This window comes from Podarcis melisellensis (assembly GCF_964234715.1).
Source record: "Podarcis melisellensis genome assembly, chromosome: 3".
Lineage (NCBI taxonomy): Eukaryota > Metazoa > Chordata > Lepidosauria > Squamata > Lacertidae > Podarcis > Podarcis melisellensis.
In genome coordinates, this window is record NC_138530.1 from 19,956,672 (window position 1) to 19,972,428 (window position 15,757).

The 15,757-nt window shown below is 43.5% G+C and overlaps 1 protein-coding gene across 1 annotated transcript; it reads left to right on the forward strand.

Annotated features, from left to right (window-relative positions):
- The first annotated feature begins 2,625 nt into the window (after positions 1 to 2,625).
- On the forward strand, positions 2,626 to 11,056 carry LOC309366194 (uncharacterized protein). The gene is made up of 4 exons (XM_081904690.1): positions 2,626 to 2,801; positions 5,423 to 5,653; positions 7,910 to 8,245; positions 10,542 to 11,056. Exons 1-4 carry the CDS (start codon positions 2,799 to 2,801, stop codon positions 10,743 to 10,745), a joined length of 774 nt encoding a protein of 257 aa, XP_081760816.1. The 5' UTR covers positions 2,626 to 2,798; the 3' UTR covers positions 10,746 to 11,056.
- The last annotated feature ends 4,701 nt before the right edge of the window (positions 11,057 to 15,757 follow it).

Here is a 15,757-nt window from a genome sequence, read left to right on the forward strand (position 1 = left end):
TTGAGACCCTCTGTTAGAAACCTGATGCAAAGCGAGGTGACCTTTTCAACATCTTTGAGAAGATGTGAGCAGCCACGCAAGCTCAGAACACTTTGCCAAGTTAGTGTAGGGTTGCCCTCTTGTCTTCTAGCACTTCAACCTGTGCCAGAGCAGTGTGATCAGCAAACGCTCACAAGTTACCATTCTTCTCTGCTTGAGAAGCTTCACTTGCAGATTTTTGTGGGTCATATATATACATAAAGTTTCCAAAAAACATACAACATATTTTCTTATCTTATACAATATTTTGGACTTCCATCAATCACATCTGAAGATTTTTCAGTCTTCATCACTTAATCTGCATTTCATTAGTTTCACTATTACTTTTAATAGTCCTTCACTAATAATTCTCTTCATTCTTCTCTCTGCCATATTTCACATAATCCTCCTTACAAAACTTCTTATAGTCCTACTAGCATAATCTGTTGATTATACTTGCTTTTCAAATAATTCACATATTTACTCCAGTCCTCTGAGAATCTCTGATCCCGCAGGTTTCGAATCCTTCCTGTCATTTTATCTAATTCTGCATAGTCCATTAATTTCGTCTGCCTTTCTTCTTTCATCGGTAGTTCTTCTTGTTTCCATTTCTGTGCCAATAATACTCTTATTGCCGTTGTTGCATATAAAAACAGTTTACTATCCTGTCTGTTAATATCCTCCCCTACATTGCCAAGTAGAAATGCTACTGGTTTTTTTTAATAAATGTATATTTCAACATCTTTTTCATCTCATTATATATCATTTCCCAGAAGCTTTTCACTTTCTTACATTCCCACCACATGTGATAAAAAGTTCCTTCTTTTTCTTTACAAGGTCAGCCTTCTCTTTGTCACTGCACGGGTCTCTGTCAAGCTGAGTGTATCCCCTGCCCTGCTACTTTTATTTCTGGTCAGATGGAAAATCTATCTATCTGCAGTTAGCAGTCAGCCAGATCATGATGCTGGAAAGATCCTCACTGAAGGAAGCTACTCCTTTTTTGCTTGCATCCAGCATCTGCTAATCAGAAGTATAAACTGCCTCTGAACATGGATGTTCCATTCTGAGCTACTGCAGCAAAGTTTCGTTCATAACTGCCATGGTACAGCTCTCATGTGGAATAGGCTGAATAGTGACCACAAAGACCACACACCAGAGAGAGAGAGGGGATAAAGGGGTCACACATTTGCATAAAATTTGCATTTTGTAGATCTACTGGGGACCTTCCTCTTTCATCAAGTCTGTGAAGTTGATATCTTTTCTAGTCTTCACCTGCATTGGAATTGTTTTTATGATTTAAAAAAAAAAATTCTTCTCACTCAATGGTTGCCATCCTGAGGTCCTTTGGAAGAAAGAGTGTGATATACTAAGTAAACAAGCAGATGCCGATTCAGAAACAATCACTTTAATTTAAATCGAAATACAACCCACCTCAGTATAGTGGTAATGACCTGTATTTCTGCTCAGTCGTGTCCAGTGTTGATGGCCAGCTCCAAGGTCCTCACTCCTACTTCTCGTGGCTGTTTTCAAACCAGATTAGTGTTGAATTTTGGCACCAGAGGTAATGTAATACGTTACAATTAACGCAGTATATAAATTCAGTGGAATATTTATGGTTGCAGAGCGTTATTTAAAAATGTGTTTTCAATTAGGCGTGTATCCACAGAAGCACGGAACCTTTCCATAACTAGGCACCCTGAGTATTATTTTGCAATGAAGTGCAGTTTCCTACCGGGGAGGAAAGGAAGGGAAATAAAACGTCAGCAAATAAGGAAATGAAAGACAGTGTTCTCCTCTCTGTCAGATTCTACAATAGTGGCTTTGGAAGGTGTGCTGCTGCTGCTGCAGCCCGACAGATACTTGCAGATACTGAGAAGATACGTTGGAAAGAAAAACAGTGAGCAAAATGAAGGGGAGGAGTGGTGGAATAAGCAAGGCCAACCTTCCCACCCCACCTGCACAGGTGGGGCAGCATTCAGGTGATCATCAGAATAAGGTCTAACCCAAGACATTTACCTGGCTGAGGTGGGCTAGAAGATGATGCTGCCAATTCCATGTTCAGAAGCCAACAAGACTGGCAACTGAATCAACACCAGAGCAGTGACCTTCGCTGCGCCTGAGGGTGGCAGCCTTGCTTAGGGGGCATAGGGGCACTCCAGGTGGCATCTAAAATGGAGGCCCCTGACCCCCTTGATGACTCTCCCTGCCCCCCAGCAACTTTCGCCTATGGCAGCTGCCTTACTCCTCACCAAGCATGCCAACTTGAATAAAACATTGAGGCTTTCACACTGTGTTAGTTTTGTGTTAGTTTTAATGTATGTGGGGTTTTTCCTGTAAGTCGCTTTGAGTTACTTTTCATTTTTAATAGTGTCCAATAAGATCAATAAACAAATGTTGTGATTACAGTGTGTGCTGTGGGAGGAGGAGCAAAATACACCCTTCTTGGGTCATCTATTGATATGGCCACATATGATGTTACCAGTACTGTTTTCAAATAAAATATATAGCAGGCCTACAGACAATCCACAAAGGCCTCTTAGCAACACTTGTCTTAACTGTTGTGGTAACTGGAAAATTATGACATCATCCCAGTGCGGAACTTTCTGACATCACTGTGGCAGTTCAGGAAAGAGCTTGTGGCTGGTGTTTGAGCAGTGTGTGTCTGCTTCAAACTGGGGCAGCTGGTTTCGGTTCTTCTACATGGGGCAGGTGGGGATATAGAGGGTCCTGCCTTGGCATCCAATGTTGATGTATGTTCCCTTCCCAGTACAAAATCTGCTATGGTAAGAAATCCCAGTAAGTTCTTTCTGTTTCAGGATGGGGAAAGATCGTCTGAGGAACTTTTGGCCCTCCAGATGCTGTTGAACTACAACTCCCATCATCCCTTGGTCGGGGCTGATGGGAGCTGTAGTTCAACAACATCTGGAGGGCCAAAGGTCCCCCACATCTGCCCTAGTGTTTCTAAGGCCATACATTTAAAGGTCCCCACCACAAAGAATCTTGGGAACTGTAGTTTTCCCCCTCACAGAGCTACATCTCCCAGCACCGTCAACGAATTACAGTTCTCGGGATTCTTTGGGGGGAAGCATGTATTTAAACAGATTGTATTTGTGGATACTAAATCTTGGAGGTAATGAGCAGGGCTTATTTTCAGTCAGAACTCAGGTGGGTGCCACAGCAAGGGAGGTGTTCATAGTAAGTTCTGGCAACTCTTTTTCTAGAAAAATAGCACTGTTGTATGGAAGTGAAAGCTGGACCATAAAGAAGGATGATCGCCGAAGAATTGATGCTTTTGAATTATGGTGCTGGAGGAGACTCTTGAGAGTCCCATGGACTGCAAGAAGATCAAACCTCTCCATTCTTAAAGAAATCAGCCCTGAGTGGTCACTGGAAGGACAGATCGTGAAGCTGAGGCTCCAATACTTTGGCCACCTCATGAGAAGAGAAGACTCCCTGGAAAAGACCCTGATGTTGGAAAAGATGGAGGGCACAAGGAGAAGGGGATGACAGAGGACGAGATGGTTGGACAGTGTTCTCGAAGCTACCAGCATGAGTCTGACCAAACTACGGGAGGCAGTGGAAGACAGGAGTGCCTGGCGTGCTCTGGTTCATGGGGACACGAAGAGTTGGACACGACTAAATGACTAAACAACAACAAAGGGGCGGGGGCAAGATGCAGGCCTCTCCCTGCTTTGCAAGGGATCCATTCACACCTCTGAAAGGAGCAATCTGCTCATCTCCCATCAGCCCTCTGGGCAGAGAGGGCAAGACAAGGCTGTATCCATTCTCCTCATATGACTCCTGACAGATTTATCCTTAGGAGATGTGGCCCTTAATGGGGAAAATGCAGCCCACTCCTAATATCATGTTTATCTGCAAACCTGAGATGGGCTCAAGACAGGTGAGAAGGAGCTTAGGGCATGATCTAGCAATACTACTAAATTTTATTATTTATACCCTGCCCGTCTGACTGGGTTGTCCCAGCCACTCTGGGCAGCTTCCAACATAATAAAAACACAGCAAACATCAAAACATAAAAAAGCTTTTGGATACAGGGCTGCCTCCAGATGTCTTCTAAAGTTGTTTATTTCTTTATTTCCTTGACATCTGATGAAAGGGTGTTCCACGGAGAAGGCGCCACTAACTGAGAAGGCCCTCTGCCTAGTTCCCTGTAACTTCACTTCTCGCAGTGAGAAGGCCCTCGGAGCTGGGCCTCAGTATCTGGGCTGAATGATGAGGGTGGAGATGTTCCCAAGTCAATACCTTTTAAGTGATAGAGAGAGAGAGAGCTATAGCTATGTCAATCAATGAGTGGGAGAATTAGGTGCCTCCTTAACTCTCTCACTGAAATCAGGGCTGGATTTAGGTTTGATGAGGCCCTCAGCTACTGAAGGTAATGGGGCCCTTTATATGTCCAGCTGTCCTTTGTCAACAACAAATTGTCACTGTTTTTTTGTGTTGGCACATTCTGGGTTCAAAGCATATTCAGGGGACTCACTCCCCGCCATCAACAGTGGCAGGGAGGTTTGGAGGAGGCTGACTCACATGAGAAACTCACTTTATAGCGTACCCCCTGTATCAAAACTGGGGGAAAGATGGCATTGTGGAAGAGCTGAGTGGCAAGCTCTGAATCAGGCAGGTAACAATGGGGTGGCCCTATATGCCTTTTCTCTTCCTGAACGATCGCTTTAACCTGCTGGAACATATTCCCTGTCCTTCCCTCTCCCTTTCTCCCCTTTTTATTTTTGTTGCTGGTTTTGATTGCATCTGCTTGACTTTGTGTGGTTTTGTATTAGAAATGGACATTTGTTGTTGTTTTGTGCATTGTAATGGGCAAAACAAATAAAAATCAGTTATCCTTGAGTGCATACACACACACACACACACACACACACACATACACACACACACCTGTTTTAAAAGGTTATTTATGTATGCCACTACCGCGGCTCGTGTTTTGTAAGCCCCCAAATGGGAAATGAGTGAAGTCCTAACTAAAGAAGAATGGCCACTTAAACTGATGGAACATGCGCACCTTGCAGACCTAACATGTAGAATAAGAGAACAAGAAGAACATATGTTTAAAGAAGATTGGAAAATGTTCATTTAATATATGGAAGGAAAATGTGTTTATTTGAAACCGTGGGCAGCATTAAGATAAATTCAACAGTGTAAATAAGTTTTGATGGATGTAATAATGGAATACTGAATGGTTTGGTTTATATAAATATGCATGGATTTATGTTATGCAAAATGAACCATGGAAAGAGAAGAACGGAAGTCATTGATATTTTAAGGTTGTTGAAATGAATGTTCCAAAATGTAAAACAGAAAATTTAATCGAAATTATAGGAAAAAGCAAACAAACATAAACTGCCCTAAATCCCCATCTGTTTTATAACAGGAAGTATCCAGAGAACCCCATTCCTCATCAGATTTCTCCAACTTTGAGACGGAGTCTGTGCACCAAACAGACAAGGAGATTCAAGCAGATCTGGATCACACCAGCAATGTGGAAGGGTCTGAATATTCTTACCAAGGAGGCAGTGTAGGGTTCAAGGAGATGCAAACCGAGATTGAGTTTGCTGTGCAGATAACCCCAATTAAAGATTTGAAAAAGCATCGGGAGAGGATGGTAAGTGGCAGCAGATGTGGGGCAGGGATTCCTTGGCTCTGGGAATCCAGTTGAACTCCTGTCCTTTTGATGGGAGCTGACAATTTCACAGATCCAGCGGTCACCTTTCCTCATGACGCTACATCTGCAACCAATGAGGGCAATGTGAGGCATGTGAGGAAAAACAGCCTTGACCCAGCTGCGCATTCAGCAAGTGTGAGAAAAGAGCCATACATGCCTAATGTTTCTCCTTGCAGCTGGGGTTCCTGGGCCATTCAGGATCCTTTTCTTTACATAGAGAAGTATCTGTTCATCAGGACTCACGTAAGGTCCCTTCTTATAACATTTGATTACTGGAACACACTCTGTGTGGAGCTGCCCTTATATTTCATCTGGAAGCTGCAACTAGTACACAATGCAGTGGTCACAATCCTCATGGGAGCAGATTATTGGCAACATGATTTCTGCTGCAGAGACAGCTGTGCTGGTTGCCAATTTGCTGCCAGGAAAGCTTCAAGGTTCCTGTGTTAATTCGCAAAGCCCTAGAGCACCATCAGATGTCAAGGAAATAAACAGCTATCTGACTTTTGGAAGACATCTGAAGGGAAGCCCTGCTGAGGGAAGTTTTTAATGTTTGATGTCTTGCTGTGTTTTAATTTGTTGGAAACTGCCTAGAGTGGATAGAGTAACCCAGTCAGATGGGAGGCATCATCATCATCAGATGGGAGGAATAATAATAATAGTAGTAATAATAATAATAATAATAATAATAATAATAATAATAATAATAATAATAATAATGTACCTTAAGGGCCATCTGATCCCTTATACTCAAGCAGAGATCTGTTTCAAACCACTCATGAAATCACAACATAAACAGCAGAAGAAGCTGGAAATTTATTTAACCCGGTTCAGCCTCACAAATGGCTGGTGGAATAAGAAAAGCTTTAAAAATAACCTTAAAATGCTGATAGAACTAGCCATCCCTGGACAACTCCTTGCTCCAGCTTCTAGTAAGGGCTGTTGCTTATAGACTTCATGGAGGCATTTGATTGACCACTAAGGAAACGCCGGTGCTGGAGTAGACGGACCCTCAGCAGGGCTCTTCTTAGGTTCTTTTGCAACCACACATCACATTCAGCCCCACAGCAGGTGTATACCATATGGTGGATACCTTGGATGTTTCCAAGACAAATAATGATAGAGCATATATCTATAGTACAGTAGATGCTAGGGCTGATATCTCTCAAGAGTTTTAAGAAGAGCCCAGCTGAAGGACCAGCCACTCTAGCACCAGCTTTTCACATAACAGCCAATCAAATGCCTCCATCAAATTCTGGAACAAGCCCATCACTTATCTAGTCCACCATCCTGCTCTCATGGTGGCCAAATTGCTTCTCCATTGAACCCTTTCACATGGTTTTGTGATATTTTATGCACTGCGACTTGCCGTTATATTTGTGGATTGTAGTTTAGTACTGTATTTTTCCGTGTATAGCACGCCCCTGTGTATAACACAACCCCTATTTTGGGGGACTCCAAATTGAGGAAATGGGGGGAGATTGCCCAGTGTTGAGGCTTTGGGGGGGGGATTGCCCACAGTTGTTCAGCCTTTTTCCCGGGGGGATTGCCCAGACTTGTTGAGCTTTTTTGTTGAGCGCCTGACCGCCGCATCAATGAAGCCAAAAAAGTCTGCCCGCTCACCCCCAACAGCCGCCAATCGCCTGCCCAATTGCTGCAGCAGCCAAATGCCCCTGACAATCTCCTGGTCGCAGCAGCCACCAATTGCCCATCCCAACTCTGCACTATCCGTGTATAAGTCGACCCCCATTTTTTAAAAAATAAAAAAAACCTTCTCTACACGGGAAAATATGGTAATTCTTTATTCTAATCAATAAGTGTAAAGTGTTTAATTATTCTTTGCTGATACTTAATTTTACTGTTTACTATTAGATTCTAATGAATTGCTTTATTTGTTATCAGTGGCTTATCCATTGGCAGGTTTTGATTGAGCTTCGGTGTGTAAATAGGATAATTTTACAAAATAAAATTTATAGTAAGTTAAATAACATGGAGAAAGTAAAGTTTAAGCGCATATTTAAAATAATTGTGTATTTTTTTATTTCTCATTTTGCCTATAACATCTATTGTACATTTCTGTTATAAAGTTTTCAATCAATAAGGCATTTAAAAACTGGGGGTGGTGTGGAATGGAGCATAGCTGGCCTGGCTAGTAGCCACTGATACTTCCCCCCTGTCCCTCCTTTCCTGTTACAGGACGCTGCAAGGGACACGCCAGCCTCTTCGTACGTCCCTGATGACATGACGGAGACCTTAGACAATAAGAGTCAGGGAGACCGGCTGGCCATCAGCACCCAGCGAGGGACCAGTGCTCTGCAGCCAGAAGCTTACTCTAGGATAGGCGAGGCCAGCAGTATGGAGCGGATAGGTCAGCTGCACAGCAGGCAGATCACAGCAGCTGATCTCGACCTGGAGAAGATGAGGCTTGATGGTGCAATGACCAGACTGAGGTACCGGCATGAAGACAATGAGAAGAGGCGGCAGCACGAGGAGAAAATGCAACAGCTACATCATCAGACAACCCCTCGATCAGTAAGTGAGGGGGGAATAAGAAGAAGAAGAAGAGTTTGGATTTGATATCCCGCCTTTCACTCCCTTTAAGGAGTCTCAAAGCGGCTCACATTCTCCTTTCCCTTCCTCCCCCACAACAAACACTCTGTGAGGTGAGTGGGGCTGAGAGACACAGAAGTGTGACTGGCCCAAGGTCACCCAGCAGCTGCATGTGGAGGAGCGGAGCCGCGAACCCGGTTCCCCAGATTAGAGACTACCGCTCTTAACCACTACACCACACTGGGGTAGATGTGAGCTTTCCGTTAAAAATGGAAACCAAATTCTGCATTCCTTGGCCTACAGCAACTTTGGGCATTGTTCTAGGTCAGGGGTCAGCAAGGTTTATTTTGCCGGGGTCGGATCAGTCCCGCAGAGATCCCAGAGAGCCGGATCTCGCATGCATGAACGTGTGATTTTCTTTTCTTTCTTTTTTATTATCTTATACATTGTTTTAGACTTCCGTCAACAACTCTGATGATTTCCCGTCTTTTATCACTTATTCTGCATTTCTTAATATATCTATTACTCTTAATTGTCATCAACTAATAACTCTCCTCATAGTCTTTCTTGTAATATTTCATATAATTCTCCTTACAAAACTTCTTGCAATCCTACTAGCATAATCTGTTCATTACTATTACAGTACTTTTCAAGTAGTTTTGAATCCTTCCAGTTAATTTATCCAATTCTGCATAGTCCATCAATTTCATCTGCCATTCTTCTATCATTGGTAATTCTTCTTGCTTCCATTTTTGTGTGTGTGATTTTTGGCATCTACATCTGCGCAGATGTGATTTCTAGCACTGCGGAAGTGAGTCCCTGTGCCGCACTGCACCAGTTTAGTGCAGCACATGAGCGCGCAGCTCAGTTTGAGGGTGGCTCGGCGGCCGATCAAACGACCTCCGCAGGCCGCTTCTGGCCCATGGGCCTTAGGTTGCTGACCCCGTTCTAGGTGCTGGAATCAATCTGTAAAAAAACCCAACTGCTTAGTTCCTGCTAGGGATGGAAGAATCTGTTAATTTCTACTCCCACGGTCTCATTTTTCCAACCTTAAAGCCAGTTCTCTACATGCCTGCGGCAATTTGCAATTAAAAAAAAAACTTTTTTTTTGAACCCTCATGAAAATTCTCCAGCATTTGAGTGCCCTTTTCTCCCAGTAAACACATTTTTGTATGCAGTTTGGACCACGGCCAACATTTCTGCAAGCAATAGAATCCTAATGTAATGCATTTTTGTATGTTATTTTCGCAAATAACATTCGTGGGGTTGTTGTTTTTTTTGCACCCTTACTGCTAATGTATGCTCTTTTTTTTTTTTTTGCAAATGTGGTTTGGTTGGAAAACTGCGTTGCAAATTTCGGATAAGAGCAACTTTGGAAGGCTGGCTGTGTTTCAGCTCTCATCTTGCTCCAGAAAGCGAAATTCTCACAGATTCAACCTTAAATACAAGCTAAATTGAATTCTCCTCCACCCCCAGCTCTGCCTCTACTGACCCTTTGGCTTTGTCTCCCATTAGCTATCTTCTGCCCCACCAGATCCAATGGATACCAGCTTCCACTATCAGGCCCTTGAAGATTTCTCCCAGCCATGCCCTCTCCCTGGCTACACCTCTCACTGCCCCTGCTTCATAGCTGAGGCTGATGGGAGATCTGGAGGGCACCAGGTTGGCAACATGCTTCCAAAACACACATTTGGCTTCTGCCGCTGTGTCTAAAGAAGATATTTTTTGCTGTCCTCACCCAGAACAGTTGATGCATTAAGAATATAGGAAACCCCAAGGCAAGCACTGCCCATTGTAGGCTTCATTCAAAAGACATTGGGGCAAGGGGCGCATGGTCCTTTTCCTCCAGGAGTGAAAAAGTTTGAGGGAGAAAAAAAGAAAAGAAAACACATTAGATGCCATGTTGTGGGCTCGCCTGACTTCTGCAGTTTGACATTTCTCCGAATCGGTATTTTGAATGCACAATCTAAATATTTCGGAGCATGCCATATAAATCAAGGATGGAGAATCCGTAGCTCTCCAGCAGTTGTGGGACTCCAGGCCCCATCAATCCAATAACATCTGGAGGGTCTTGTTTCCCCCACTCACGATATAAATCAATGGAATTTAAGTTCAGCACATTTACAATGTCTATGAAGATGCAAAGCCCTCTGGGTTCAATGGGAAGGTGTTTATAGTATTGTAGGCTCTTTGGGTAGGTGACCATAGGGAGCGTTTTGTTAACAGACACCTCTTTTTCCTCCCCCCACCCCTGTTTCTCTCCCCCCCTCCTCCACAGATTGGGCAAGAGCTCCACGAACTCCTTCAGCCCCAGAACCAGTATGCCCTATTTTTTTTCTGCTTCATCTTTATCCACATTATTTACACAGCCAGGGAGCTGGCTTTCTATTTTATTATGAAACACGACGTATTCTGCTTTGCCATTTTGCTGTATTTCATTTTCAAGAAGATTTTACTGGATTACAGAAGTAGAAGAAACTAATCACAAAACAGGAGCAGACTCTAGGCAGCAGAGAAAAAAGAGGGCAAGCAGCTCCCTGATGTTTATGTATCTCCGTTCTATTGCCTCTCCCTTCCCTCCTCTTTACAATTCCCCCCTTTTTCAGTCGCATGCGACGAATGCAAGATTTGGCTTGGCTGTCTAAGTGCACTGGCAGTTCTCTCTATCAAATGCCGCTGCTGAGTGTTCCCTTTGCTATTCAGTTATAGGCTCATCCATTGCAGCCATCCCACTTGAGCCTGTCACAGTCATCGATGTTAATAAATTGGCCTAGAATTAAACAAAAAAACAGATTCTATTTCCACAATTTTTTCTCTGAAAAGGGGGGGTAAGTAAGCAGGGCCCCTGGAAATGTTTGTAAAGGGCTGGACAGGGGGAGATTCAAGACAATCCAGTAATATGTCCAGTAGGCAGAATATCGACAGATTCCTGCATAGCACGGGGATGGACTAGATGACCCTTGAGGTCCCTTCCAACTCTACGATTCTATGATAGGTAAAGCGTTTCCATAATTGAATTTCCATACTAGAAAATACTTACTTTGTGCCAGCCGCATAGCTGTTAAAGGCATGAGACATCACTTGCTTTTACTTGTACATATAGTTCTCATGGCAAGTTCCTGTTGAAAGACAGTTAATCCCTTCAGCAGGGAAAATACAGGAAATGCCTCACATTCCTTCCTTCTAATCGTTTAGCAAAAGCGATTAAGTCACCTTAGCAATGGCAGTACCTCCATAAGTGCCTAATAAGCCTTAGAATGTTGCCTCCACATTTTGCTTCCTAACCTTATTGATAGATGTCCAATTCACTTCCTTCTTTTAATTGAAGGCTAAGAGTCCAGGCCTCCTGCTGGTTGGCTGGGTGTGTGAGAATGGACATGAAGATGAACTAGCAATTGTTCAAGTTTCTTCCTCAAAGTGAACTTCATTCGCCTTTAGTGTATTCAGCTATTATAGGAACTACTTTCTGGTGTCCTTCAGAGATTTTTGAACTAGTTCAGTGAATTTTGTTTAACTGAACTAGTTCATTCGAAGCACTGATAAAATGTAGAGATAGCAGTGCTATAAAGTGTAGAGAAGCAGGATAGGAAGAATATTTTCTTCCCCACTCACAATACAAGAACTCAGGGCTATCCAATGAAGCTGAATTTTGGAAGCTTCAGAATGAACAAAATAAAGTACTTATTCACACAGGGCATCATTAAACTGTGGAATTCACTCCAATGAGAGATAGCGATGGCCATCCATATCAACAGCTTTAAAAGATGATTAAATACATGGATGATTTGGCCAGTATGGCTCCTAGCTAGTATAGTTATGTTCTACCTCCACTATTGGAAGCAGTAGGAGAATAACAACTGAGGCCTAATATATTCATGTCTTGCTTGTAGGCCTCCCACAGGTATCAGCATGGGCACTGTAAGAACCAGATAATGGGCTTTTGGCTTGTTGATCTTATGTAGCAACTGGCTCACAATGGAGCCGAGCCGCTGAGCCAATATTTCTCCAAAGACATTGGGGGAGGGGAGAGAGAAAATTTCTGAGAGATTTTCTTTTCTCAGCAATCCCCCCGCTGTCTGCTAAAAGAAGACTAATTCACAGAATTCCATCTGAATATTCTCCACAATTTATGTGTGGCGGCCGTAAACCTCCTTATACCTCCCAGAACGTCCTAAAATAACACCAGGTCTCTGGCATTGTAAAGGACTCCAAATTGTGGTGAGTCTGTCAACACAGATTTGCGGCTGCTTGGTGTGGGGTAGCCTGGGTGTGTGTGTGTTGAAGGAAGCTGTGCCATTGCTGCTGCTAATTGTGAGACCCATCCTTAAGAAACTGTTGACAATTTTCTCCTCCCCCTGGAGAAATTGGGTAAAATGGTTCCCACAATTTCTCTGTATACAGAAATGGTAAGGACACAGGCAACAATAGGAACACGGGAAGCTGTCTCACACCTTTGTCAGACCATTGGTTCATCTATCTCAGAATTATCTACACTGTCCAGTTTCAGACAGACAGACAAAAGGCTGGAGGGATTCAATTCAGATCACAATTTAAAGGCCGTGGGTTAAACCACAGAGCCTAGGACTTGCCGATCAGAAGGTTAGCGGTTCAAATCCCCGTGACGGGGTGACCTCCCGTTGCTCGGTCCCTGCTCCTGCCAACCTAGCAGTTCGAAAGCATGTCAAAGTGCAAGTAGATAAATAGGTACCGCTCCAGCGGGAAGGTAAACGGCATTTCCGTGCACTGCTCTGGTTCGTCAGAAGCGGCTTAGTCATGCTGGCCACATGCTGGCCACAAACGCCAGCTTCCTCGGCCAATAAAGCAAGATGATCGCCGCAACCCCAGAGTCGTCCGTGACTGGACCTAATGGTCAGGGGTCCCTTTACCTTTACCTACTTCACACTTTGCGAAACAGTTTGTGACTTGAAACTCGGGAGACATTTGCACTAAAATGCTGATAAATTTTCACAAGGATGCTTTTAAAAAAACCCCACACAATCACAAATGGATGTGGAAAAGTGTAGAACTGAGCCTAAGGTCGGGGAAATGAGAAAATGAGCTGAAATTGACTGGTTTTGCCCAAACCTAGACAGGGGTGTCTCCTAGCCACATGTTGAGATGTCGGAGATTGTAGCAGGGACCTTCTGCATGCAAAGGAGGCAGTATTTCTCTGAGCTATGGCTCTCTGCTAGTAACAAGCACGTACAGACCATAATATACTGTATTACATTATTCAGGATATTGAGGTCTAGAGATCTGGTGACAGTGTGGTTTCAGGCTATGAATAAGACTGTCTTGTAAGGCTAGGGTTTATCATACACAGATGTGAAAGTATTACAGAAACACATCATTTTAAGACTACTCTTTCTTTAAACAGATTCACTTTCTTCTGGCCAAAACAAAAAAAAAATCCTTCCAGTAGCACCTTAAAGACCAACTAAGTTAGTTCTTGGTATGAGCTTTCGTGTGCATGCACACTTCTTCAGATGCACACGAAAAGCTCATACCAAGAACTAACTTAGTTGGTCTTTAAGGTGCTACTGGAAGGAATTTTTTTTGTTTTGACTATGGCAGACCAACACGGCTACCTATCTGTAACTTTCTTCTGGGTAATTATAATTACCCTGTTAAAAGAAATGGGGGTGAATGGGCGAGCAGGAAAACCCCACATAGCTGCTCTGTGACCTACATAGCTCCAGTAGAGCAAGATCAGGTCAATAAATAAATTAATCCCCCACTGACTTGAAGGTGATCATCACAGGAAGAAGGCTGCTTGCAAATGCATCTCTGAGCGTCGCATATCTGTCAAGAAACTCCACCCCTTACAAGCCAGAGGCAGCAGCAACTCTTTTAAGAGCAAGGGAAGGGGGGGGGGAGCAGTTGGATGATTTGTGGTGCGGAGGAGCTGAGTTAACGCTCCACTTCCAAGACTGCGGAGGGAAAAGGGAACTGCTGGATTTTAAACACTGCCTCCAGGGTTAGGTGGACGGGACCAGGATGCAAAGGTAAGTTGCATGGCATTTATTTGCGGGGAAATGCACAGAGGGGAAGAAAGAGCAGCATCCTTGAGTTGGTTCATTGGTTACCTGCTTGTCAGCCTAAGAACTTTAAGAGCCAATATTGTGCACTGGCTAAGAGCAGAGGAACTGGCATGAAAGGACATGAAAGGCAGACGTCTGGAGTCAGTCCCCCTCAGCAGACAGAGTGTCAGGGCTTCCAGTTGCAGCAGATATTTGTTTTGTTTTGTTTTGTTTTGTTTTGTTTTGTTTTGTTTTGTTTTGTTTTGTTATTTTATTTTATTTTATTTTATTTTATTTTATTTTATTATTCTATTCTATTCTATTCTATTCTAGTTTTTTGTATACTACCCCTCCATACACAGATCTCAAGGCAGCTCCCAATATAAAAATTTGGCTTACCACATTTTGCATAAAGTAATGTAATATACATTACCATTAGCCCCCCGTGTCCTGCCCCCCCGGTCAGGCCATTAATTCTAGAGTCTAAAACTGCCCAACCGGCTAAGAGAATGAGCTGGAGGGTCTTTTGTTCAAATCTCACCATCTGGCCCTAGGTGAGACATTGTTCCCTGAGCCTCAGTCTCCTCATCTGTAATATGGGGATAATATAAGATTGACTTACCGAACAGCGTCAACGTGAGGATTATAAGGCGATGTATAGCAACGATGCAAAGTTGCCAAGTTTTTAAGTTATTGATGACTTGCTTAATGAACTGAGTTCTTATATTGCATCTGTTGTGGACCCGTCGTGGGTGGAATACTTGCAGTAAAGGTCCATATGTAAATAAATGTGACTTGAACCATGATTGTTGTCATTGATAGGACTTGTTATTCTTAGGAATGCAGGTAAATCCAGATTGTCTGCTCAGGATTTAGCTGATTCCTGACACTTTGTTATTCTATCATCTAGTTGTGGAGTTGTGGGAAACAGCATTTCTGCCTTTCCCATAAACTCTGTGCTTTTACAGCTGCACAAGAGACAGTGGATTTCCCCTGCCGGTCCGCACCTCCCAACAAGGAGAGGCGATACTGGGGAAAGCTTTACCTGTTGATTTTCCGCCTCTGCAAGGCACAGAACATCTCTCCATGAAATGTGAGGATCCTGCAGAGGTCATTGCTAGCACCAAAACTGTCAAAGTATGCCCTCTTGTGCCCCTGATGGGGTACTGCATTTGCCTGTGCTGGGGACCGAACCCACCAATGAGCATGTGAGAGGGCAGTTGAGAAAGTTGGGAGGATCCATGCTGGCCCTGCTTCTGACCTCCATGCTTTTAAGGTCCCCTATGCACACAGCGCCTGAGTATGTAAATGGAAGCATGGATAAGCATCATGTGCATGCTTCATACCTTCCGTATTTGCAGCGTACCAATTGTGTGCATGCATAAGACCATTTGCAAACTGCAGTAATAATTTTATTTATTTATTTATTTATTTATACATACATACATACATACATACCCCGCCCCTCTGGCTG